Source organism: Parus major, chromosome 7, assembly GCF_001522545.3.
Source record: "Parus major isolate Abel chromosome 7, Parus_major1.1, whole genome shotgun sequence".
NCBI lineage: Eukaryota > Metazoa > Chordata > Aves > Passeriformes > Paridae > Parus > Parus major.
In genome coordinates this window covers 30,567,736-30,593,143 of record NC_031776.1, presented here as the reverse complement: position 1 = coordinate 30,593,143, position 25,408 = coordinate 30,567,736, and the positions used below count along the sequence as shown (strand labels likewise).

Genomic DNA, 25,408 nt, shown 5'->3' with positions numbered 1-25,408 from the left:
TGCAACTGAGGTAGTGCAACTTGCTTAGAAAATATTTGCTTTTGGCTGCTCATGAAGTCACTGGGACAGTGCACAGCTAACACCTTGTTAAAACCAAAGTATTTGCATTCAAAATAAAATAAATATGGGCAACAAAGATGAGGTTCCCCTGGTTTGCTGAGTGTCAGCTTCCCCAGCTGCAATGGGCACAAATTCTTTTGGCCTCAAAAAATACTGATTGAGGGCTGCTCCCTACCTTGCATTTTCCAGAAAACCACTGAGGTAGCATTAGATTGTAACCTTGAAGTTATTGAATGAAAAGCCTAATTCATGTGTGAAAATCTCATTGCTTGCGGGTGAGTGAGGCTCAATGAAGGTTTCAGTAAGCTAAGCTGCAGTAGAAGCGGGATCTGCTGGGGTAGAATCATGAAACCACTCTAATTTTAATTAAATAATTTTGCCCTCTTACCCTTTACAGTTCATCATAGAGAGATGTGTTTTGTTTTAATAAATTGAGCTTTGGGAGAAAACTCACTCAGGATAATAAGCTAAATGTTCAAATATATTAGAGGAGTAATTTCCCTTGTATCATCGCCATTAAACAAATGAGGAAGTATGTCAAGTATTTCTGATATTATGTTTTTACTACTCTGCAGAGAAAGAAAGACATGATAGCAATGAACTATGAACTATAAAAAAGAAATATGAGAATGGTACATTATTCCTCTGGGTAGATTGAGAAGATAACTTTGAATGGGATGCTGCTGGTTTTATTTTGCTCTTTATTTTCTCTTCCTTATTTTTATTTAAATGATTTTCCATGTACTGCAATGTAAAATGGTAAGAAAACTAATAACTATTTTCTTTTCCATGCAAAGAAACACACCATATGTAGAGGCAAAGAGCCTGAGTTTCTGAAAATATCTGTCAGGAAAGAACTCTTGTTTATTGAGAGTCAGCTGATTCACTGGTATATAGGAAATGTGAATCACTTGACTTAGATGCATAGAAAAATCATGAAGCTTTTAAATATTTTGTAGAACATTCTAAAAATTTTGTAGCAACCAGTCTCGTTCCAGCCAATGTGTTTAATCTGATTCAGCCAGAAGCCTCTTCTTAGCCCAATGCCTTGGCCATCCACATAATTAGATTCATTATGCTGATTCGTCACCAAAGACCAACCTACTTAATTCTAATTATTGGATTATTTTACTTTTAAATCTTTTCAGTAGGAGACTCTTATAATTAGTTTCCTGAACTGTGCCTAAGAACTCTTGTTTTTTATAGTGAGGGATCAGACAATGAGGCAGGGAAAGTCTTATTTCCAAACTTACACAGTGGCTGATAATGAATCAGCACGGAATTGCATCACTGGTTTCAAAACCAGCCCAGTTTATTCCAGCTCTTTCCAGATAACAGTATTGGCAAACTGTTCCAGCTTTCCAATAACTGAGTAAATTTTAAATTAAAACCAAATAAGTACTATCAAGCTGAATGTTTTCTATACACTATTGATGCTTGAGCTCATCTGTTGTAGGTCCTTAGTGGCTCAGTTGGTTTTGGGAAGCAAATCTCACGGCTGCTACCTGTTTCTCCTTACCTTCTCCGTGCCCTGGGGTGCTTTTCTCCTGCTGAAGTCCTCAAAAGCATGTCCTTCCCAGATGGTTCTACCCCTCCTGCCAGTTCACATCTTCCACCGTGGCTTTTCCAGCCATCCCACGAGGGTGTGAAACTCCATAGTTGGCACAGAATTATCTGTTGGGATGTTTCTGGAAATAATATCCTCATCTGGATGAGGACTAATAGGAGCCTCTCCTGGCAGCCAGTTCAGTTCAGTTAGTATGTGGTAAGTATTTATGAGAAGAGGATGTCCTTCTTGCAGACATGTAAAATATTTATCTTTCTATTTTTCTCTCCTTTTATTTTTTTTTTCTCCTAAGCCAGATGAGATTCATGGCAATTTCTCTTTTGGCATAGAAAAATCAAGATGATCTAGTAGAGATATGAATTTACAACAGGGGTGTTGAAAATAGCTCTGCACAGTGGATGTAAGAAGAGCTGTTTGGATTTACTCTGTCATTGCCATAACCATTTCCTGCTATCATTAGAGACTGAATTCTGATCACTGTTCACCAAATATTTCCCTCTCCTGAAATGGGAGAATGCCTTGATAAAAATAACATTAAATCATTGTCTCCATGGTCCAAGAGGTATAGAGAAGGCCATGCTTATCTGCATTTTTCTCACTATTCAGTTCAACAAAATCTTAAAATGCTTTCTAAAATCAACCGTGGTGCCTGCTGGGAGTTTTAGTCTGAGTTAAAAACAGTATTGTTTTCTTTTCTGGTTGAGTCTAAGGGAAAATAAAAGAATATTGAATTGGATCTCCTATGACACACCATGGCAGTGGTTCAGAAGTTAAATGTTTTGGGCCACAACATGCAGAGCTTCTGAGGTTTTAGCACATGTTTGAAAAGGTAAAAGCTTCCAGATCAGCTCTCTCTTTTGTACTCTGAGATACCCACAAAGCAGTAATATATTGAAATAAGCTCACTCAACCAAGTGCTCAGGAGAGTATGCTTCAACTCTTTTTCCTGTTCTGCTGTGTCTTAAAACAGCATTTAATTGTTTTAAGCGTGTGATAGTGTCATACCCCATCAGCTACTCATGAATTTTGCTGCATATCAGAATTTTTCTCCTTTAGCCTGCTCATGCAGTAAACAGGTTTTAATGAAAGTTACTTTCTAGCTTCAGTGCTCATCACACACATCAGTGTATCCCAGTGAGGTACAAAGCACACGGGAAAGGAGTGAATAACTTGTGCTGTTCCTGATTTCTTCCTTCTCAAGGCAGAATGATATAAAATGCTCTTTTCCAGGACAGTGAATCCAACATCTTGCATGTGGGAGAAGATGCAACAGATACATGTGTCTTATATGCAATTTTTTTACTTGACATTAATATTTTAGCCAGGGTATTGTTTAGCATATCCTTTAGTCCACCTACAGCGGTGATTTTTTTCCTAAGTTTTGGTGCATGCAGTTGTAAAAATTATAGATATACTATAGAATCCTCAAGACAAAATATTGAGATCTGGAGATTTTATTGAAACAAATGAGAACATAGATAAGCATTTAATGTTCATGTTACCACAGCCAAATGAAATTACATATATTTTTTTCTAGGATTTTCCAAGTTTCAGCCCAATGGCTCTTTTCTTACAGCTGTGTACCACAGAGAAAGCTCTGTGGTACTTATCCAGCTGACATAACAACAGTCTTTAAATAGTTCAGAGTATTGAATATGGCCACAAGAATAATGATTTGGTGCCAGAAGGTCTGAGGAATAGGTGTAGTCGGTGAAGAAAAGGTAAGTCACAGGAGTCAAGGAAAATCATCTTGGTTTTATTAAAGCTGTCAGATTTTCTCTATTGTAATGAATGTTAACTGTATTCTGCACACAGTCCTTGCTGGCTTGCAGTGAAGGAGTCTGCTCTTTCTGTCTGCCTTTTATAATCTAATGATAGTTTTTCAGTGCCCTTCTTTCCAAGTGTGGTGCCTTCTCACAGATAATCAGCAGTTAATGTAACTTCCCTTTTTTAACAATCAGGCACGTGGTACAATTGAGAATCCACTCTCCCCGTGGAATGGAATGAGATTTTCCAGCACTGTTATAGATCTAGGTAGCTGTGTTTATCCCCTCACATCCATCATTGCAGAGAGTGAGACTCAGTAGTTTTTTTAAATAGTTTCTCTCAGCTGTGCACTCTGGGCCTGGCTCTCCACAAGCCCTTTCTGTGAGCCTGCTCATTACTCACAGTGGAACTTCTTGCAGAGGAAAGCGTCTATGTGACAGAGATTTTTAGAATCACGCCCTATATTTTTAATTTACATAGTAATGCATGCAATTTGGCTGACAGTAATGACAGTTCTACAGCTCATAAACTAAATAAATAGTTGCAGTTCATTTCAAACTAACATTATTTTAAAAATCCAAGTATTCTGTGGATGTTCTCCACTGGCTGCATAGGAAATGCCAATTAATTTACCTCGGCTGTTAGAGCTGAATCCCTTACAACTCTTCACTTGCAACATAGTAAAATAATTTCTCTTTTAATTTCTCTTTACTAACCTTGAAAATGTTTAAACAGTATTGGCATCTCATGGTAATATGCTTTTTCTTAATTTGGTAGTGATTTCTCTTTTGTTCATCATGTAGAATTACAGCATTAGAGATTATAGAAGGAATTCTGGGCAGGTATATTTATACTCATACACTAGAATTAGGGGCTCTGTGTTGAATTCTAGACTGTAAGGGTTGGCTCCTATGTTGGGAAATGCTTAACTATACATTTGAAACCTGTGTGATTAACATACTTTTGAAATTTGATATTCACAGGCATTATTATGCAGCTAATTTGATAGTCCACAGCAGAAAATACCCAAATGATTATTTTTAAGTCTGCTTAATCTGTCATGGTGACAAGCACAGATTTTAAGATTAGCTATAAATATATAGAGAGGATAGATAAATCAAATGTGGAATAGTCTGACATCGGTCCATTATGCATGAAACTGATTTTTGCTGATGGTTCTGTAGATACCTGATTATCACTAAGTGTTAAATTTCAGTGTGTAGTCAAAAAAGCTACACATGGGTGTGTTATAGCCTCATGTGCATGGATGTCAATATTGCACATTTTAGTGTACAGTTGTCTGCTTCAGAAGCTATTAAATGTCAAGGGGAGTTTTGTTTATTCATTAGAACAATCTTTTTTTTTTTCTGTTTGTTTTTGGTTTTTATTATATTTTTTTACATAATGCCCACCCTTCCAGTTAAGTTGCCTTTCCCCATACGGGGTCAGATCCTCCATTTCTTTTCACCTTAGGCTGAGCACACTTGCTTTCCACATGGGAAAAACAGGTCTGTGTCCTTGCCCTGCCCTTCAGGAATGTGCAGCTCTCACCTTCCCACACAGACCAGGAGCTGCCACCTGATTTTCCTGACCTCTGCCCATGTTTCCTGGGCAGGTGGGGATGTGCTTACCTTGCCTGGCAGGGCTCTCCAGCTCCATCTGGGATCCACAGGCACATAATGCCATCTAGAGGGCAGAGCTTCTTCCCTTCCCACAGGAATACCTGGGATCCCTGCTGCCCTCCCATCACCTGTGGTGACAGTGCTCATTCATCTTTGTGATCCATGGGTTTTCCTGTTCCTCTTTGGGCAGTGTGTACTCAGACGAGGCCAAGACTTGGAAATTATTTAGGAGAAGTGCTCAGTTGGTGATTACAGCTGTTTCCCTTTAATAAGCCTGCAGGTTTCTTTCTTGTCTTCTGTTCCTCCAGAAAAACCCTTCTGATTTTAAGTGTTCTGGGTCTTAGCATTCAAGTTCTTCAGGGAAAGGTTATTTTAAATAGAGGAAGTAAGACCTGTATTTTTTATTCAGCTTTTCATTAAAATCAGAGAAGCACTTACACATTGGCTACTTTGCTAGACAAAATCCTCTGTAAAGTTATTGCAGCAACAGTTTCAGATCAGCTGAGAAATGGGGGTGAGGATTGTGCATTATGTGAGACTGCTGTGTGTTTAAACAGAAATTAAAGTATTTTCTTCTATTGCATCTCTCCTGCTGCAAGACTTGGTTAGCATTTCTCTCAGCAGTTAATGGTAATCTGGAAATGAGTGGAGGTTTCTCAGCAAGGAGGTGGTGGGGACAAAATAGCTGAGGTTTCTCCTTAATTGCCTCCAATAGCTCCCCCTTTTTCATCTACTGAACCTTATGGAATTCGCTTATTCAGACCTTAGACATGTCAGAGAAAAGTCTGTTGCAGCCTCCTTGGTAATTTCCTTCAATCCTATTTGATGTCATTGTATTTTAGCTGCTGTTATCAATAATGACCATTATGATATTCTTTTTATTAAATAACAATGAGTGTTCTTTCTGTAACTTAGGTCAGATCTGTGTCTCATAAAAGGGATTTTGTTAGACACTGTAGTGTCTCCCCAGTGCCGTGCAGAGATTACTGTTACACACATACATGCATAAATTTGATTCAATTAAGGTAGGAGGTGTGAAACAGAGAAAAAGGCTCTGTTGCAAGCTTTATAAACAGCATAGTCTTTTTATATAATGCCCTGCCATGCAAAGTAGTTCAGGTAGCAGAAGCAGTGTAGCTGCATGGAATAGCTTTCAGCTGAGCTAATTAGCTCTTCTAGAGCCAGAGTACTGGCCCCAGTAGAACAATGCACCAGCAACCTGAGCCAGCTTTAGCAGATCTTTGCAGATAGTGTTGACATAACTTCAGTTTTAAGGAAACAGTCTTCCTCTTGGCTCCTCTTGTTGTGGCACAATATAGGGTTTGGTTTTTTTCCATTCCAGTGATGGTCGTTTTTATACTCTTTCTCAAATATTTTGCCCTTTGCAGTGACTCCAGGGTAACTATTCAAAATTTTACCCATTTAGATGAATAGAAATATGTATTCTTAGTTCATTGTAAAAAAAGAACTGGGCTAGTATTAGGCAAAACCTGTATTTTTCACAGGGACATTGAATAGAAATAAGAAATGGGAATTACTGCTCTATTTGAGCAAGTGATTTGCCTCACTGGTGACATCTGCCAGACAGGAATATTTCCCAATTGCAGGCCAATCTGACAGAGCAGTAATGTGATCAGTTCTAGGTGTATGTGACATTGCATAGTATTTCATACATTGATTTATTTTTGTTCTTTTCTCTGCATTTTCCCTTTAGGCCAATTGATTAATCACTGATCCTGCTCTTGAACTGGAGCTTGGAATAAGATAACATCAACATTCCTTCATCTTTGATACTGATGTTATTATATTTGGCTATCAAATTTAAACATGTGAGGGTGGGTGCAGCTCCAATGGCTGCACTTGAGCTGTGTTTAATTATGTGTGATGTGAATTTGGCTCATTCTGCAGATCAGGGCTGGGCTGCTGCTGCTGCTGTGCTTTTCACGCCTGAGCTTCTTACTGGGGCACCACTGAATCCCATCAACTTTGACCTAAAGTATGTGTCTTATGAGACTGTGATTTTTATCCAAATCTTGTTTTTTTAAGAACTTCTGGTTTGCCACTTTCTCCCAAAGTTGTGGCCTAAGGCATTTCTTGGACCTCCTAGAACGTAAATTGCCAACAAATGTCAGCACAAAGAACAAAATCTGTGACAAATTTTATATGCTGAAGGGCAAGGTTAAGTTGATAATTGACTAAGAGTTCAATATAACAGTGGCACTTAATAATATATAATTACAATAGAATTTGCTTTCCATGTAGCTGGCTTGAATATATATATTTCTGTACAGGTTTTTATTTTCTGTTTTCACAATGTACAAAGCCATAAAAATATCAAAGTAGAAAAATTCCTCTGGCACATGTCTCTTGTGTGCAGGAAAACGTTCCCAACAGGCCTCTCTTTTATTTTGGTGTTGTGTGATACATTTTTGTGCTGGCAGGTGCCTTTTTTAAGGCTTCTCTATTGATGTTGGAAGATATCCTGTTAAAACTGTGTGTCTGCCTTGGGAGTAGTGTAACAGGAGCAGATGCTCAGGCTTGTGCTGTGTACATTTTGGGGAGTCCCTCTGACTCCAGGTAAGCCCAGCAGCAGCTGGAGTTCCTCTTCCCATTTCCTGTAAGAGAAACCCAGTCCACTGGATCCAAGCCACGGTGTGAGCTGTGGCCTGGTCAGTGTGATGATCAGAAAAATCACTGGAGATGGGAACACCCACAGCTCATCCAAGCCAAAAAGCCAATGTGGATGGACCTGATGTCAGCCAGCTCAGTAGGAGACATTTCCTATAACTAGTTAGGATCACAGACAGATGCTGCCACATCAGTCAGTTTCCACAAGATCTTATCCCATCTTCTCTAAGTGAGCACAAAAACAAAAAGCAACTCTAATTGGCTGAATCTTTTAAAAGACAGAATTTGAAACCTGGGCTGTTGTTCTTCTGGGCCAAATACAATTACTCTTCAAATTCACCCTAAAAGATTTAAAATTAAATGAGTCAGAGCTTTCAATTTAACGAATGTCAGTGCAGAAGCCACGTGTTGCTGTGTGGAGCAAGGGGCATTGTCCAATTCTTGCTGTGTGCCTGGAAGAACAAAAGAGAAAAACGTTCAAAGCTCTCAGGAGAAGCAGGGTGATGTTTGCAAATAGAGTTTCATTTCAGCTAGCAAGAAATGAGCAGTAATTTTGTGATTCAGTTATTAGGAGCTGGCTAGTGGCTGCAGACCCATTTCTGTGTGTTCTGTGGCATTTGATGCTCTCCATAACACAGCACCAATACCTGTCCTGCTCCACTTGGCTTCACAGCTCCTTAGCTGGGGGGGACAGAAATAACTGAAGCCATCAAGAGAAGTTCATTTTGAAATACCTGGGGAGGTTGACTTATGGGTGTCTTCTGATGAAGAGAGTGGAATTGCAGGAAACATCGCCTTCAGGAATAACTCAGAGCTCCCATGTAGTTAAAACAGAGAAACTTGTTATAAATTTATGTTGTGAGCTGTGAAACTGGCGACATTAATAGCTTATTGTGGTGGAAAGCTTTTAACTTGAGGTCTTTAAAGGAACAGTGTAAAATCATTCAGCATAGGAGGAGGAAAAAAATAAATCTTATATTTTATTATGTGTAAAAATACTTAGTGGCAGTATCAATTACACTATCACATAATTTTAAAATCTATTACATAGTAAAACAATGAAAAGTCATTCTTTTTCTTGGAATTAAAATTTAAAAAAGCTCAAGGGACATTTTCTAAAGTGGGAAACCAGTTGTATATTTTATTTTTCCCATTTCAGAAAAACCCACAGTTTCTTTGGAAAAGAAAAAGGAACAAAACAAAAAATTTCCAGCTTGCATAGCAGAGAGCTGGTACGAGTTTCCCATCACCCAACCAGTGAATGTGACATTCAAGCGTGTGGAATCAGTGTTTTCCAGACTGTCAGTTTAAATAATTTTATTTCATAATTACATTTGTTTGAACTAAATGACGGAACTTAGGATAAATAATTAGGAAAAAATATTTCTTGATAAATATTCAGCATCTCCTTTCCCTGAAGTCAGAGCAAAACATCTGTTGTTTTACCTTCCAGTGAGATCCAAAATAATTGGGTGTGGGGTACAGTTGTGTTGTAGGTTATACATTAAATGAGGGGACAAAAAGGAGGAAGGCAGTAAAATCTGAACATTTTGTTTCTATCTTCAGCCCCCATCAGCAAACTCAGTTGTGTAATTTCCTTGGGGGAGTGGGATGGGGGAGTGGGGAGGAGGCTGGTGTTGGTGTTTCTTGAAGATGGTGCCAAATTGAGCTCCAAATTTTTACTGTTTACTATAATTTAGTAGCAGCCCTTCGGTTCAGGTGCACTGAGCAGCCTGGAAGCACCAGTTACAGCATTAAAGCAATTTTTTTTTCACTGACCTGTGAAATTATATTTTTTTTTTTCAATCCAACGTTATTAGAAAAAAACCAGAAAAGCTACTTTAGAGGAGAAGAGCTGCTCTTGATATATAGAATTTTTAAAATTAAAAAAAAAAAAAAATCCTGAATATACTTCTTTTTGTAATCCTTGTCTTTCTGATGCTTAATTTCAAGGTTTTCTACCTCTAAGGGCAATTGTCTCTTGGTCTTCCTTTTCCATATCCACTTCCCAGTGCCAAGAATCACCACTAGTATTTCCATATTTTCTCTGAATGTCTTAGAGACAAGAGGGGAAAGATAAGAAGTGTTTTCTGCTGGGATAAAGTGGTCCAAACATTAATTTTCATACACAGATCTGAAGTGCCCTATTCTTTTCAACCTCCCCATTAGATGAACCTTGAAGCTTTGTGTGCTACTCAGGTGTGGATAATGGAATCACAGCAAGTACAAAACTGACACAGTGTCAGTGAGCTCGTGGTCAAAATTGCCCAGCTTTGAAGGATAACTCATTTACAGTATATTCTGAAGTGGCTTCTCTTATTTCTTGTAAAACTGCCTTAAAATACAGGAGTTTTCCTCAAGATCTGACATTAAAACAAAAAAAAACCTACCTTTTAAAAACTTTTTTAAAAGGTTGTTGCCTTATGTATCATTTCAGAAGGATTCAATGCCAAAATATAGTTACTGATTTCAGTGTCACTTCTAAATTGACATATCTAATTGACATATCTAATATTGATAAAAGTCTTCTCCAAAATGTTTCCTTGCAAGGCAAGTATTTTCTTTGAAAATTACTGCACCTTAAGTTTTTTTATTGAGCTTCAGTGCTGGGTTTACAAGTAGTCATTGGTTTTCAAATATTCCTTACTAATTTCAAATAATTACTATTCCAAAGAGTTAGAATTTCCCTTGGCAAGAAAAATTGAAAGATCTTTTACTCCTCATGCTCTGAAAATGTTTTATATGTGACCATTTGGAAGAGTTTTTTTGGGAAAAAAAAAAGCATCCTTCATAACTTTAACCCATTTGTACAAAGGCCTGCATTGACAGTGCTTTACCAGTGGAAATGTTGAGAGTCTATTATTATCTCTGTAAATAGTGGTAGAATTTTCTGTTTTCTACAATTTGCATGCAGGTAAACATACAACTCTATTATTGATATATCTGTTAGTAGGAGCCTAGGTGATTATTTGCTTGAAGATAAGCCTGGGCTTATAATGCAGTCTGTTTTGCTGGATCTATTCCTAGCCTTCTTAAAATGTCAGCTCCAAACATTTCTCTGGTGTCAGAAGGGAAAATGTTGAAGGTTTTAAAGGCTTGTCATTCCTAAGTACTTTAGAGTTAACCAAAATTTAAAAAAAAGACAAATATTGCCATTCTGGAACCAGTTGAAAAATTCCAGCCCCAAATTCTGGGGGAAAAAAAAATGGTATTTCAGAGAGGAATTCCCAGGAATATGAGGTTTCCTTTAGTTATTTTTAGAACACAGCCTCATCAGCAGTGTATGAATCTTGTTGGGTTCTGGTTTGTTGGATTTGGCTCCTGAAGTTTGTACATTTATCCAGTGTAAGTAGATTTGGAGGATTAAATTCTAGTTACACTCTCCTTTCCAAAGGGAGGCTTCCTCATTTAGGTTGGACACCCATTGTTTTGTCTGGTGTGCACTGGGAAATGCTCAACAGACAGGAAAATCTTTCTGTGGTTATGAGCTCCAACCAGGACTGTGGGTGGGAGTCTTTCCCTGCAAACTGTTAAAAATCTGCAGATAAATGTGCAAGTTCTGTGTTCTGATCTTTGACAGCATGAAAGCAACACAAATTTTAAAAGTGTTATATAATTTCTGCTGTAAATTCATGTTTAAATACATTAATCAGCTCATCAATAATTGGCATCATGAGAAGCTGCACAGACCTTGGGCTGCTTTTTTGTTAAAACATTTAAACACAAGGGCTTTTTGTAACCTTAAGTGGTTAGTTTCCTGATGTTGAATAAATTTCTGATTTCTAGCATACATTAGAAGGTTGTACTGCTCTCTATGAGTCTACAAACCCATGGGGAGCACAGCTACAGCAGAGTCTGTCCTGGGAGATAGACTGACTTTGAGATTTAATATAGCTTTGTAATGGTAAAGAATTAAAAAAAAAGTTGTTGAAGTTGAGAATTGCAAGAATAATCCCCACCAGTGCTGCCCAATAAGGTTTAATGTGACCTTTTTATAGACAGAATTATAATTGACACTTGTATGGTTCTGTGTTTTATTATTTAACATCACATATGTATTGCTTCTGTGCCATGGTTTAAGCGAATGGGAATTAAAAATTGGCTGAATATTTGAGATAAAATATGTCAAATGTATTAAGTGAGGTTAAATATAACTGGCTATTAAAAAATAAAACAGAAAATGATGCTACTGAGAAGGTTGTCTTGAATCAAGGGTGAGAAGCCTTGCTGTCATCATATCACTAATTTGTTTTTTTGGTGTTTTGTTTTTTTTTTTCTCCCATCTCCATGATCCAGAAGAAATAGTTAAGACTAGGACCTTTGAATAAGAAAGCACTTTAATTAAGTATTATTCCACTAAATTCACTGATTATTTCATCAGTAGGTGGCACTCCCCAGTCTCAGTGTCCTGGGGATGTAGGGCCAGGGAGCAGAGCTGTCCAGCAGGGAGATGCTCCGTGGTTGCCTCAAGTTTTGATCTGTTGTGGGAAAAAGTGTAAAGAACAAGGTGGAAACATCCAAATGTTGGCAGGTGGCCTTGAGGTGCAGTTCCCATTTTATTCCTAGCAAAGAGCTGTCTTAACTAATATAAAAGGCACTGGAAAGTGGCCAGTGGAAATGCTGTTATAGTGCTGGAATTAAATTAAGGCTTTTGTTGCTACAATTACATTGATTTAAAAGCACAAATGTAATTTTCAGCTCTTTTGACCACCATAAGTATGGTGGTAAACTTTTCTCTGACAATTTCTTGGATTAGTCTTTCAAAGGACAAATTTTATGCATATCAGGGCCAGAAACATGCAACAAGTTCCCTGTGACCACAGACACAGAGGTGGTTCAAGTGGTAAACTCTTCCTAGAAAATCAGCTTATCAAAAATGCTCCAAGGACCTAAGGAAAAAATGCAACAGCATCACTTCTTACTTTGCCAACAACAGGGTTTGACCTCTCATGTGTTGTAGGAAGCTGCACAGAATTCAGCTCAAATATACAAAATCAGAGGTTGAAAGCAGGGAAAAATTGCTGAGTACATTTGCAGTGCTTGGACAGTTCTTAATACACTGCACTGGGCATGACAAATGAATGTCTGTGTAAATCGATACAGCTTTCTACAAATGCACAAACAGTTTAATATGAATAACAAAGGAGAGCACATGGTAACTGTGGGGTAGCATTCTGTCAGGGATTTTAAAGTTCACTGTCATAACTTTGTTCCTCTTGACCTTTATTGATGATACCTTCAGAGCATGCTGAGCTGCTAACTAGACATACAACCTTTAGACCTTCATCTCCTGCCCATGACTAGACGATCTTTAAAGGTCCTTTCTGGTCCAAACCAGCCTATGGTTCTGTGATCTCCTCTCCCCTTAGTGCAAAATGCATATCACTCCCTGCTTTCTTCTTTCTTCTCCCTCCCACCCTTTTGTTTTGTCTCAACTCTGAGACAAAGGTTGAGTTAGGAAAACTATCTAGTACATAATTCTCTTTTAATCATGCTTCTCTTTTATTTGTGCATTCTAGTAGAAAATCCAATGTTTTAATTAATTTCATTGTCATTATAAAAGTGCAGAGGATTGCATCAGGTGTGTAGCTTTTTATTAACTTTGCAACCATGCAAACAGCTGCCCCACAAGAGAAAAATATCTACAGGAGAAAGCTATTAGCTGACTCAAAGAATTTTTATCATTACCAGAGCTATGTTTGTCCTGAGGAAGGAATTAAAATCAGTTGACAAAGTCTCTCATAATGACTATATGTTGACAGTGGTATCAGTTCAAGGGAGCCTGTTTTCTTATAGTCTGAAGTTTTACCTTTCAAATTCCACCTCACAATTCAGAAACGCGTTGTCTCCAATTCAGGAAGTTGGAGGGTGCTTAGCATTATCCAAGTCATCTTTAAATTTTTCAAAGTTGGGAGAGACTCTAGTGCAAAATACTTTCTTCCAAATCAGAACTGGGGGGGATGTCTATTTTGACATTTTAGGATCCTTGAATCCGTAATGACCCAAAAGCAGCACATACTGATGTTTCATTTAATGGTGAGTTATGCCACAGTTACTTTTGGCTGACTGAATGCTGCTGTCCCCCCAAGAAATGCTGTGTGTGTGCCTGAGGTGCTGGTGGCAGGCACTGAGAGCTCTGTGTGTGCCAGGCTTTCAGTGTTAGCAAGGCTGAGGGACAGAGAATGATTGTTCATTTCTTTGTGGGACATAAAATATACACAAATCCCTAGAGGACAGCTATGCCTACAACTAAGGATCACTGTAGAAATCAGTGGCTATATCAGATCATGTTCTCAGTTCTCAGCAAGCTCAGTTTTCCCTGCATAGTCCCCTGCCAGGTCAGGGATGGGATTAATGCCTGCCCTGGGCTCAGAGCTGTCACTGCCCCTGGGTGCCTGCAAGTGTGCAAAACCCTTTGAGCTGTGAGAAGAGAGGGGGACTTCTTCCTGCAGCTTAGCCTTCTCTAAGTGTGGCCTGAAAATAAAAATGGAAATTTAATAGCAGTTTCCTTCAAGGAGATGTTCTCTGCTTAACTGGCAGAGGATGCCCAGAATGTACAATACGAGAGGAAGGCAGATCCTTTGGAGCAAAAATTGAGCAGCCTTACAATAACATCAAAACCCAGTGATTTCTGCTAAATAAATGAAGGTTTGGATTAGGAGGCAGGGTTTTGAGACTGTAAGTGCTATTAGAAATTTTCCAAATGAATACTTTTGGGGGAATGATTATTATGAAGTATTTGGTTGCACTGTAGAGTGATTTAATATATCAAGTACTGGTTTTCCCATGTTGTAGGAACTGGCACAGATTGTAAAGCAAAGTCAGTCAAGTGTTCCCTTCTAGTCTAGTCCTCATTACAAAAATGCCAAATAAATAGGCATGATTTGCTTGGCAATCAAGAAGCACAGAAGTCAAGCTAGCACTGACTGTGTTATATCCTTTCACCACAATTTTAAAGCCAGCAGTGTGAGAATAGGTTTTATTATACAGATGTTTCCACTGTGGATTGATAAGAGCTGAAATGTAACATTTATTTATAATGCTGTCAGGTTGAGATTTCCTAATTTTAGTAGCCTGTCTGTAATGGAATAGCTTGCTGAAATCAGAGGTTCAGTGAATAGATCCAGGATGATTTAGCATTTCATTTTACAGCATTCCAAAACATGGAGTCAGAGAAGCATGGGGAGCTCTCTGTAAATTTCATGTAGTTCAAGTGTGTGCTGTAGTTCTTTTACACATTTCTGCGTGTAAGCAGCCAGCCCAAACTATTTCAGGATAAAATCACACAATGTATTTTTATGCTAATAAAAATGAAAATTAAAACCAAAATCCATAAGTATATCAATGTGTGTGAGTGGAAGTCTGTGCAGACTAATCCTTTAATGATTGCTTCAAAACAGTAAGAATTTCTTTTGGATGGCATTTTAGGGGGATGTTCATAGCGAAAATGTCTGAAAATCTTTAACTCAGGAATATTTTTGTGTAACGAACATCTCTTTATTTTATCAATCAATCTGCAAGAATATGTCTGTAAAAGCAAACTATGGCCTCTTCAGTCTGGAGGACTATTTGCCCTCCAGCTTCTGATTTCTTATTGCTGCTTTTGCTTTTGCAGCTTCTTCTTCTTTGCTACTTTTGCATCTGCTGCTTTTTGCTGCCTCATCTCACAGTGCTCTCTGCAGGATCACCCATAGACTTTTTATAGCCATATGTTGAACCCATTCATAGGTGACATTGTGAAAATATGATGCAGAGCATTTTACCACCTTTGCTGGCTTTAATTGTACCCTGGAGATAAAGCACAGATTCTGTACACTTGCTTATTTAGACTTTTAAATAAGTAAACTCTATATGCCCTTGTTTCTTAGCACACTTTTACTCTTCAATCTCTTTCAAGATGCTGGATAATAGTGTACATTTGCTTTTGCTTCATAGCCTTACTTTTATGATTCAGCTGAATTTGAAATTTTTATTAATGAATCAATTTAATAGACTTTGGGAATCTTATTTTGTTGATTCATTGCCTTTTTTTAACAGGGAAGAGGTAACAGTGCATCTTTCACGGAGTCATTCCATGCAGCACATTACATTAGTTTTCCTCCAGAACTACAAATGCTAACTATATTTATCACTGTTGTTTTGTGTAACCACAATCCCTTTGAAACAGCACTTATTTAAGTTTTATAGGTTAACACAAGGTTAAAGTAATGCAAGTACTGTAAATTGCATAATAGTTGTAATTATGGGAATGTATTGATTTTGGTGTTATGGTTATGTGATGGGAAGTTATGCATGGGAGGCAGAGAGATTTTTAGAGCCAGTTTTAACTCACAGATTTTTATATATGTTGTTTTAGTTTCCCAGTCTTTAAGAGAAGACTAGTTGAAACTTGCTCTGATGAAACTACATCACACTTTAGAGATTTTCCTTTTCCCATACTGTAAGAATTCCTGAAGTCAATACAGATATATAGAGAAAAATACTTTACTGTGATTTACTTACCAGATTGTGCTATTTTTAAGTTTTCACTATGCAGAAATGTGAGCGTAATGAAAACTAAAGACAGATGAAAGGCCCTATTGCACAGGAAATTTTATCATATTTAAAATTTCATATGTGGGAGAAAAACGTTTGACTTCAAGACTGCATTTAGATGTAGCAAAATGCCTCTAACTCTTGAAATAATCAAACTTTTTTGTAAGTAAAGACTATTAAATTTTTCAGGGTCAGTTAAAGGATGTAATAATTCACCAATTAGCTGTAGAATGACATGTGAATGTGGGGTTCCCCACTGCAGAAACCAGGCTTGAGAGGGGCTGCCACAGTGAAAAGTTTACATGATGCTGGCTTTTGTTTCCCTGTGACAGCGGCTGCCTGTGTTTGTGTCCAAGTGGTTCTCAGGTAGCAGGTTCCCTCTAAACAGAAAAGAGAGAGGATATGTCAATATCTTTTATTGTGTTTCATTGCCAACTCTATTGCACCTGACAAGGTGAGATGGTGGACATACGTGGAATATCTGCTATGATATTGTTCCAAATTGTAATGCAGGGTGTGAATAATCTCATAAATGAATGTCACTTCTGGTTTTACTCAAAGCACCAACCTGCAGCAAAATAAATTGTTCAGTGTGTTTTATTCTGGATCTGGAAGAAGTACAGTAGGCAAGCCCCCTGGGGATTTTTATGAATTGTCAGGTGGTGAAAGATATCCTTTGCTAAATTTACATATTTATTTATTTATTCCATTTTACTGTAGGCAGAGAATTCAGCACTGGCTCTGGAAAATGAAAATCAGAGAGAACAGTATGAAAGATGTCTCGATGAGGTAAGGCAGATAAAAAGGTTGATCTTACCTGCTACTATAATTAAATTAATACAAATTAATCTCTCTCTCTCTCTTAGAAGGTTGACATTGTTCCTCAATTTTCGTATTACCTCATTCTAATTAATTTCAAGAACACGTGTCTGGCAGTCAAAGGTGTTGTTCTCTGTGACCTCTGCCATAAATCCTGTTTTGACTGCTGCAAAGTTGATATCCCTGTGTCCAATACATAGAGCTGCCTTGCTTTCAGTGCTTTCAGTGGAGGAGGAGATGATAATTGTGGACTCCTCCTCTGTACAGCGGAACACCTGTGGCAGTGGCTTCTCCCACCAAAAATCCCTCAAAAATCCCTCAGCTTTCCCAGGTAATGCATTCCATAACCCTGGAACTGAATCTCTCAGCTTTTAATGCTGAGTTTTTTTCTAGCTAGATCAGAACTTCCAGTTACAGCTAGAATATAATTCACCCCTCCCTTCCTGCCTGAGCACTCCAGCAGTGCCTACATTGCAGAAGTGTCAGCTGTCTCCTGTTGCATGGAGCTTTCTGCACATGCACTGATGCTCACTGCTCCTCCCAATAAGGCTCTTTAACCTGCCTCAGAGTTTAAAGCAGTTTTAAAGCTCTCAGTGGCTCCAAGGGTTGCTTGCTAGAAATCATTTCCCATCCCATAATAAGGATGTGTTGTGGCATAAGTAATTAGCTGATATGCAAACAGAACAAGAAGAGCCTCAGCTGTTCCTTGGAGAAAAGGGTTTTTGAGCAGGCAAACCAGCCAGGGAAGGTGACAATTCCAATCCTCACACCAGATTTGGAATTTTTAATCAACATTTCCTGAAGTGTTAGAAGCACGAGCAATACAGCTCATGGTATTAGAAACTTCCAGTTTAGTGTGTATTTTCATCAGCAAATCCTCTCTTTTGCTACTATGGCATATTTTGGTTAGGGAATTTACAGATACACCTTCCCACTGGGTCATGCTCTGCCCGTCCTGTGGCTGTGGGGTACGAGCAGAGCCTTTGTCTGCAGTGGCCTGAGTCACTCTTTCAGTGCACACTTGAGCCATGCATGGCTATCTTGGTGATAAGGATGAAATTACCACATAATTGCTAATTTCTGTTTAAATTACAGAGCCTGACTTAAAACTATTCTGTGATTGTCTAGGAAAAAATCTGCTTACATATTTAGTTTTGGAAATGAGTGAAGCACTGTAACTGTCCCTTTCAGCAAAACACTCCATGCAGATTATAAGGACAGAAAACATGTTTTTATTCTGTTTGCAGTAACATGATGGATTTCTGACCCGAGATTGTTTTTCACACACTGTTTCAGTTTAAAGATCATATAATTAAATCAAATTATGCTCTGAACTTTACTATCTTCAACATTACGTTGGCTGTTTTCAGTTCTTCTGTATTATCACAGCTGTATCCACCTTCTCTCACTTTGTCAACTTTTTCAGGAAAAAGTGCTTTTCACCACCTGTGGGTTTGGGCTTGTTTGTTTTATTTTTTGTTTATCTCATTCCTTTTTGTGTGTTTCACAATGCTTTGGCAGAGGCACTGTAACCAGCATTGTTTCAGCTGACACAAGCTTGGATCTAATGCCTTCTGGTCACTGGGGTGAAAGAGTTGTTGCCAGTGACTGAGGCAAGAAAACCGCATTTAATAGTTGCAAATTCTGCAGGAGTCCCTGGTCAGCATCCTGAGCAGTTCCTTTGGTGGGGCAGCACAAGAAATCACACATTCTCACCCTGTTTCTTTATAGTGACAATATGGAGAATAGGAGATGAGGCAGAAATTTAATTAGCTAATAACCAAAAAGTCCTTTCCAGACAGGGATTGTTACTACAGATCTTATGCAAATAAAATGCTTTCCATAAAGATTTTTTTAAAAATTTTTAAATATTTGGAAATATCTCCACTGGAAAATTTCTTTTCTTAAGGTCTTTAAGTCTGATGGTTGCTCTGTTCATAACTCATCTTACACCAGCCCCTCTTCTTGAAAGTGAAGATTTCTTCAGCCTTTCCCTAGTCTGGCTCTCAGAAGCTGTTCAGTGTTTTTAGGAGCAGCTGTATTTCAGGAGCAGCCGTGTATGAGTCTGTGCTGCAGCCCCACTTTGCCTCAGGGGAACCTGGCAGGTTTGGGCTGAGGAGCAGAGCTGTTCCTGGGAACACAGGGCTGTGATCACACCCAAACCTGAGACAGCTGAAGCTGCCACTGAAACGTGTGAGTGCCTACTACAACCGTCATTTAATTTTTTAATTTTGCCTCTGTAGTCAAATTAGTTGTGAGTGCAATGAGTTTCTCCTGGGCTGCTGCACAAGGAGTGCTTCCCTCCCCAGCTGTCACCTGGCCCTTCTGGCTGTCACATCTTGGGAGGCTCCACAGGCCCTTGAGGAAATGCAGGCTGGGAACATCATTTGATAACTACTGAGAGACTGCTGCCATCTTTCACTCATCACCCAGCAACCTCAGCCTGCAGCTTCTCTCCCCTGGGCACACAGCTCTGCTCAGGGCACTCAAGCACCATTTAACCTGGCCACCCTGGCAGTGTCACCTGTGTGGTCCCACAGGGTCACAGAGGAGTGATAAGGACACTTGCTATGCACAGTGTGCTCTCTGCTCAGGTGTTGGTGGCCATTAAGCTGAATATGAAGGAAGTAAAAATAGCCACTGTGATTTTTCTGCCTGTCTGTAGCAAGGAGATACCAGAGTTGAGTTTTTAAAGCTATGCTTGCCTTTATTTTCCCTAATTTTTTTTTTAAATCGGTTATTTTACATAATACTTTTCATTCATATGATGCCCTACATTTAATATTGTATAAATGCCTGCAACTGTGACATAAAAATGCATGCTCTGTAATCATTTTCATGGTAAAATTCAATGAAACTCAAATGTTCAGAGAGATTAAATCTGAAAAGCATACGAGTCAAGCTGAGCAGAGTCCTTTATGAATTTTAACTATTATTCACTGATTTTAGAATAATTGTTCACCTCTGAAGTGTAAATGTAAAAAACTTGGAATAGTATTTGGAAAAAAGTGTCATTGAAATGTTCCAGTACTTTATAAATAAGAAAAGAGCTTATTTAATTCAGACATACTCCATAAATGTATCTTTCCATTGTGGAAAAATTTAATGCAAAACCCAGGATTGTCTTCCTGTACCTTTGGGCTTTGAGGTTAACACGCTTAATCCCAGTTTCCTATTGTGGAATCCAGCTGTCAGTTTATTGGTAGGTGGCAATGTCGTGGTTATTCACATCACTGTGCCAACTGAGATTCTGTCAGAGCTTCACCGAATTCACATGCAGGAAATTACACAACTCGGGGTAGTTCATATTTTTGCTGATGTTTTAAGAATTAACTAATCAAAAATGCAGAGTTATCTCAAAAAAAGGCATCCTGTTTTTAAGATTTGAATAAAAGATCAATCTTTTATTTTAGAACCCTTGAAATGTCTTTGTGCATATGGAATCATGCACTAAAGGCAGCTGTGTAAAATCTCAGTACTTGTAAAAGGCGTAACAGATGTTGCATTAGGGTCTCTTTTCTTTGATTCATTCTTTTATACCTTTTCTGTTAAGACCACTTTATGACATATATTTGTAAACATAATTGCATAAGGGAAAAGTGAAGCTGGATCTTTTATTTCTTTTATTGCAATCCAGAAAAGGAAACATCACCTAAAGATCTTGGCTATTAGGTTCAAGGAAAGGCGGGCAGTGTGAAAGCAAGGAGTGTCACTGTCTGCAGAGCAGCAGTCCAAGGAACCAGCCAGCTCTCTTCTGTTCCTTGTTTCACCTTGATTAACTGCAGTTAGCACAGGTCAAGTCATTTTACAGCCTGCTTTTACTGGGATTGAGCCACAGTTACGCCTCATATAATTGGGAACTTCACATTTTCGCATTTTCTGCATCTCAAAAGTCAATTCCTCTGCCTTCAGTGATCTCAGTTTCCACAGATTTTGGTGGTTGTGACTATCAGTTTTGTGGAGCTGGTTCATGTTGTTCATTCACATCCATGGTGTCTCCTGATACCTGTAAGTTAAAATGAAGTAGATTGTTGAGTTTAGCAGCTTATTTCCATATGCTGTAGGAGTAGAATGGCAACCTCATTTGAAATGCAAACATTTGGCTATGATTCCACTTATTGAGTGCTAAATTAATTTTAGTAACTGCAGAACATTTCACTGAAGGCTTCCCACCTCTGTTCCTGCTGAATACCAAAAATACAGACCTGAAAATCTTGAATGGTAATAACAACGTTGTTTTGGCAAGTTGCTAGATAATATAAAAAAATAGCCACATTTCTCTAAAGAACCTGGTTACATATCTTTCTTATTGAGTTCCACGGGAGCTAAGTATCACTGGCAGGTACTTCCATTTAGATACCTATCTTCACTCAAAAGCTGGAAAATTTGTCATATATGCATCAGCAGGTTCAGGTTTTTTCCCGTTTGGAATATTATGCCATTTACGCTCCTCTGTACAATATGTAAAGCTGTAGGAGTCATTTTGTAGGCTATGCTGTTGTGAGTGACTAGTGCACACTTCAAAGAGCCTTTTAGTTCTTCCTTGGTAAAGTAACTCCGTGTCAGAAAGTAAAGAAATAATGTATTCACTATGGTTTGTTCAATTTTCAGGCAGAGCAAACAGACCTTAAAGTACCTGCCAGAAGGAACAGTGTCGGATGGAGAGCCTGAGAGCCTGCAGGGCAAGGCACATGGGCTTTCAAAACCCTAGCATGTTTACTTCTGCTGGTTATTACTGTTCTAATATTAGTCTGTGTCTTCTGTTAAATCATGTATAGAGCTATTCTTTTGGAGTGCTGTTTCACAGGCTGCCTGAAGTTAGGGGCCAGTTTGGAAAATATATTTGTTACTAGGCAATTTTATGGGTATGGATCAAGTGTAGCTTTTGTATCTAGCAGTGGTAAATTATTTACAGAAGTGAATTAGCTTCCAACTTTTCTCCCAACTGAGTTTACATTAGTGGTGGTGGTGGTTTTTATTTAATTTGCCAAGAGTAATGATAATCAATGCAGTTTAGTGATACCTGCATAAATTTTACTGTCATTTTTCTAAACCAAAACCAAATCAAAAATCTCTTTTATCTAAGAGAGACATCTCTCTACTCGCTCTGCCTAAATGCAAGAGGAAAACAATAAATCATCACATTGTGTGATAACATGTGCATTTATGGTGTTGAACCTTCAAGTTAGACAGCATCAACAGAAAATCTTACCTCAGTCTGTCTTTCTCTCTCTCCTTCTTCCACCTCACTGCTCCTGTCCTTGCTGGTAAATATAAATTAGAAAGGAAGTATAAAATAAATAACTTCAAAAATTCCCTGTTGAATATATGGTTCTGCAAATCAATGGTGTGTAATCTCATTCAAGTCAATTATGCCATGTAGGGTGAATTCCAACCACATTTCGATGACAGTAGGTACTTTAATTTTCTGTGTCACCTTATGGTTTCTGCTTGTCATGATAGATGTACCATTTTGTCAATATTTAATCAAGAAACAATTAAACTTCATGAAAACATTCAAGCCTCCATCCTTGGCTGGTAAAAATCTACTCTAGTGAACGCAGTCAGTCCATGCTGATGCATACCAACCACATATAGAAAGAACTGTGAAAGTTGAATTTACTGCAAAGAAGAGATGACAGAAATTAACCAGATGCCCCTCATGTCACACTGAAATTGGTACTTATGATATGCTTATAATGAGGACAAGCATGGAAGCAGTTGATGTGATTTTTATGTTTTCTTATCGATATCATCTGATTGAGAAACTAGTAAATAAAGAAAACACTAGAAATGGTGATGGCTGTAGAGGGAAAGTGGAGTGTAAAGCCACTGGCAGCTGTGACACCAATACAGTGAATGTTTATAACAATCTTTTAACACATTCTGGTCAAATCTGTCCTTAACCCTTTGGGCCCCACATTGGGTGTCGTGGTTTTAAGCCCAGATGGAGATGAAACACCACACAGCCACTTGCTCAAATCCAACAGAATGGGGTGAAGAACCAGCACAAAATTTGTATGTTGAGATAAGAGGTTTCCTTCCTGGCAACTCCCCCAGTTTATATCACACATCATTCCCTTTGGAATGACACATGAATTTCCTTTGGTCTGTTCAGGTCACCTGTCCCAGCAACGCTCCTCACTGGCAGAGCAAGAGACAAGATTAAAAAAAGGTCCTTGATTTAGGATAAACACAACTTAGCAAAAAACCAAATCATCAGTGTGTTACCAACATCATTCTCATTCTGAATCCAAAGCACAACACTGTGACAGCTACTGAGAGGAAATTAACCCTGCCCTAGCTGAAACCAGGACAGGCCACAAAAGAAGGTATTGCATTCACTCATGTGATAAGATATATAAATTTGCTTACTTTTTGTCTTTCAGGTAGCTAATCAGGTTGTTCAGGCTCTACTTACCCAAAAGGTAAGTTGTGATTTGGATATTTTCAGTGTAACTTATATCTTGCATATATTAATTGTTTATTTGAAGATATATATATATTCTTAAATAATATCCATTTTTAAACTGTGTTCACACATTCAGTAAGCAGGGGAAGTACTGAGCAGGAAAAATACTTGTAGGATAATTGCAAACCTGGCACAATGAAAAGATTCACTGTGGCTTCTACATCTGTTCTGCATCAAGTCATGTCTAAAGTTCTGGTTTTCTGAAGTGGTCTTTGAGTTAAACACAATTCCATTATTTCCTTTTGTCAGGGGGACGAAAGAGGGAAAGGCAAACAAAAGTTAAAGTTCTGTAACAATAAGCTATGAGCATTTCAATATTCATGGAATGATCCTTTGTGAGGTCTAGACCACTTGATGGATGTGGCATTATTAAAATGCTTTGGATCATTTAGTTTTTAAAAGATGATTCAAAAAGAGACATAAATGTAGTCTTTTAAAGCAGATAGTGCAAAGAAGAATATAAACTGTTTTGTCTACCCTCAATGACAGGACAAGTAATAATGTTCTTAAAATGCAGCAAGAAACACCAAGTTAAAATAATCAAAAAAACTCTTGCCACATGCAAAAAAAGTATTTTAGATGCAAATAATTTTTGAGGACTGGCTCCAAAGCCTCCCTTTCTGGACATCATTCTGCCCAGCAGGACATCACCCAGAGCGCTCCCTGCAAAGGGAAGAGTGGGGGCAGAAAGAGGGGGCAGGCAGCATTTAAAGTATCATTGCTCATCTCATGATTTTTAGATGCACAACAAAGGTTTTTACTCTGGAAGAGGGATACTGCCTTCCAGCAGCTGGAAGTGCTGGAGCTCAGAGGTGATTTGGGTGAGCCATGACATCCAGGGAGGTTTGCTGTCTGCGCTGTGTTTCTCTGTTTACACGTAGGAGTAGGGTCTGTGCATCATCAGAGCTGTTCCTGTGACACCTGCTGGAAATACATCTTGAAGTATTTTCTAAAAAAGTCCCAAATATGTGTTTCAATACAGTTTAAATGGAAATTGAGGAATATTCTCATTTTAATATACAGGAAAACCTCACACACATTTTGAATTATAAAACCATATATGGTGAAATACTCACCAGAGGGTTAATCTCAATATATTAATCTCCAGTTTGGGAATATTTTGATTGTTTCCCAAATGGAAAGAGGAGCTTCCTGATTTCCTTTGCAAAGACATTTTGATGACTACATACTTCCTCAGTAATTAATCCTTCCAAACCCATAGGAACCAAGGAGTTCCTAAGGATACAATAAAACCAGATCCAAATACATTTAATAAAGTGATTTATTTAGGGTTGATCGGATTTAACAGCTGCTTACCTATTACTGAGTAATAACAGCTAATTTAATATCCATAGAAAGAGGAAAGAGGGTACTTTTCCAAATGCTAATGAATATTAACTGTTATAGTGCTCCTGACACCGTTCATATAAGTCCTTTTATGAGAAAAGACAGGAACACAATAGTGTACAATAGAGAGGAAATTGCACTCCTCACACCAGTCCCAGAAGGGTAGATATCAGAACCCAAATAGTAGCTGGTAAACAGATAAATCTACCGTCATACAGCTGAGCAGTGAGACAGAGTCAGTCATGCCACAGAGAGATAACACACCTCTGGAGCAGAGCAAGGCTGCAAGAAAAGCTGAGAGCTTTCACAAAAGGGAGAAGAGTGATTCTGTACAGTAGCACACACTGCGTGGGCTTTGCTGTGAATTTGAAATCATCCCTCAAGGACTAATTTTCACTTAAATTAAGTGCATGCTGTAATGTAACGAGTAAAGCGCCGTGTACTTGCTGGGATGTGGAAAGATTGTGATCCCACTGAGAGATTCTGGTGACACAAATTGAGTGAGCAAAGCTTGAGTGATTTATCAATGTCACTGAATCCTTGAAATGGAATTACAGTCTTAAACGTTCACTTTTCAAGTATGTAATTTGT

The 25,408-nt window shown here is 38.3% G+C and overlaps 1 protein-coding gene across 2 annotated transcripts in view; it reads left to right on the top strand.

Annotated features, from left to right (window-relative positions):
• NCKAP5 (NCK associated protein 5) overlaps positions 1-25,408 on the top strand; it is a 347,069-nt gene that overhangs the window by 236,208 nt on the left and 85,453 nt on the right. For both annotated transcript variants that reach the window (XM_033516045.1, XM_033516044.1), the window contains 2 exons: positions 16,900-16,968; positions 23,388-23,426. In XM_033516045.1, the coding sequence (XP_033371936.1) occupies positions 16,900-16,968; positions 23,388-23,426 (108 nt within the window). The remainder of the gene's footprint in view (positions 1-16,899; positions 16,969-23,387; positions 23,427-25,408) is intronic.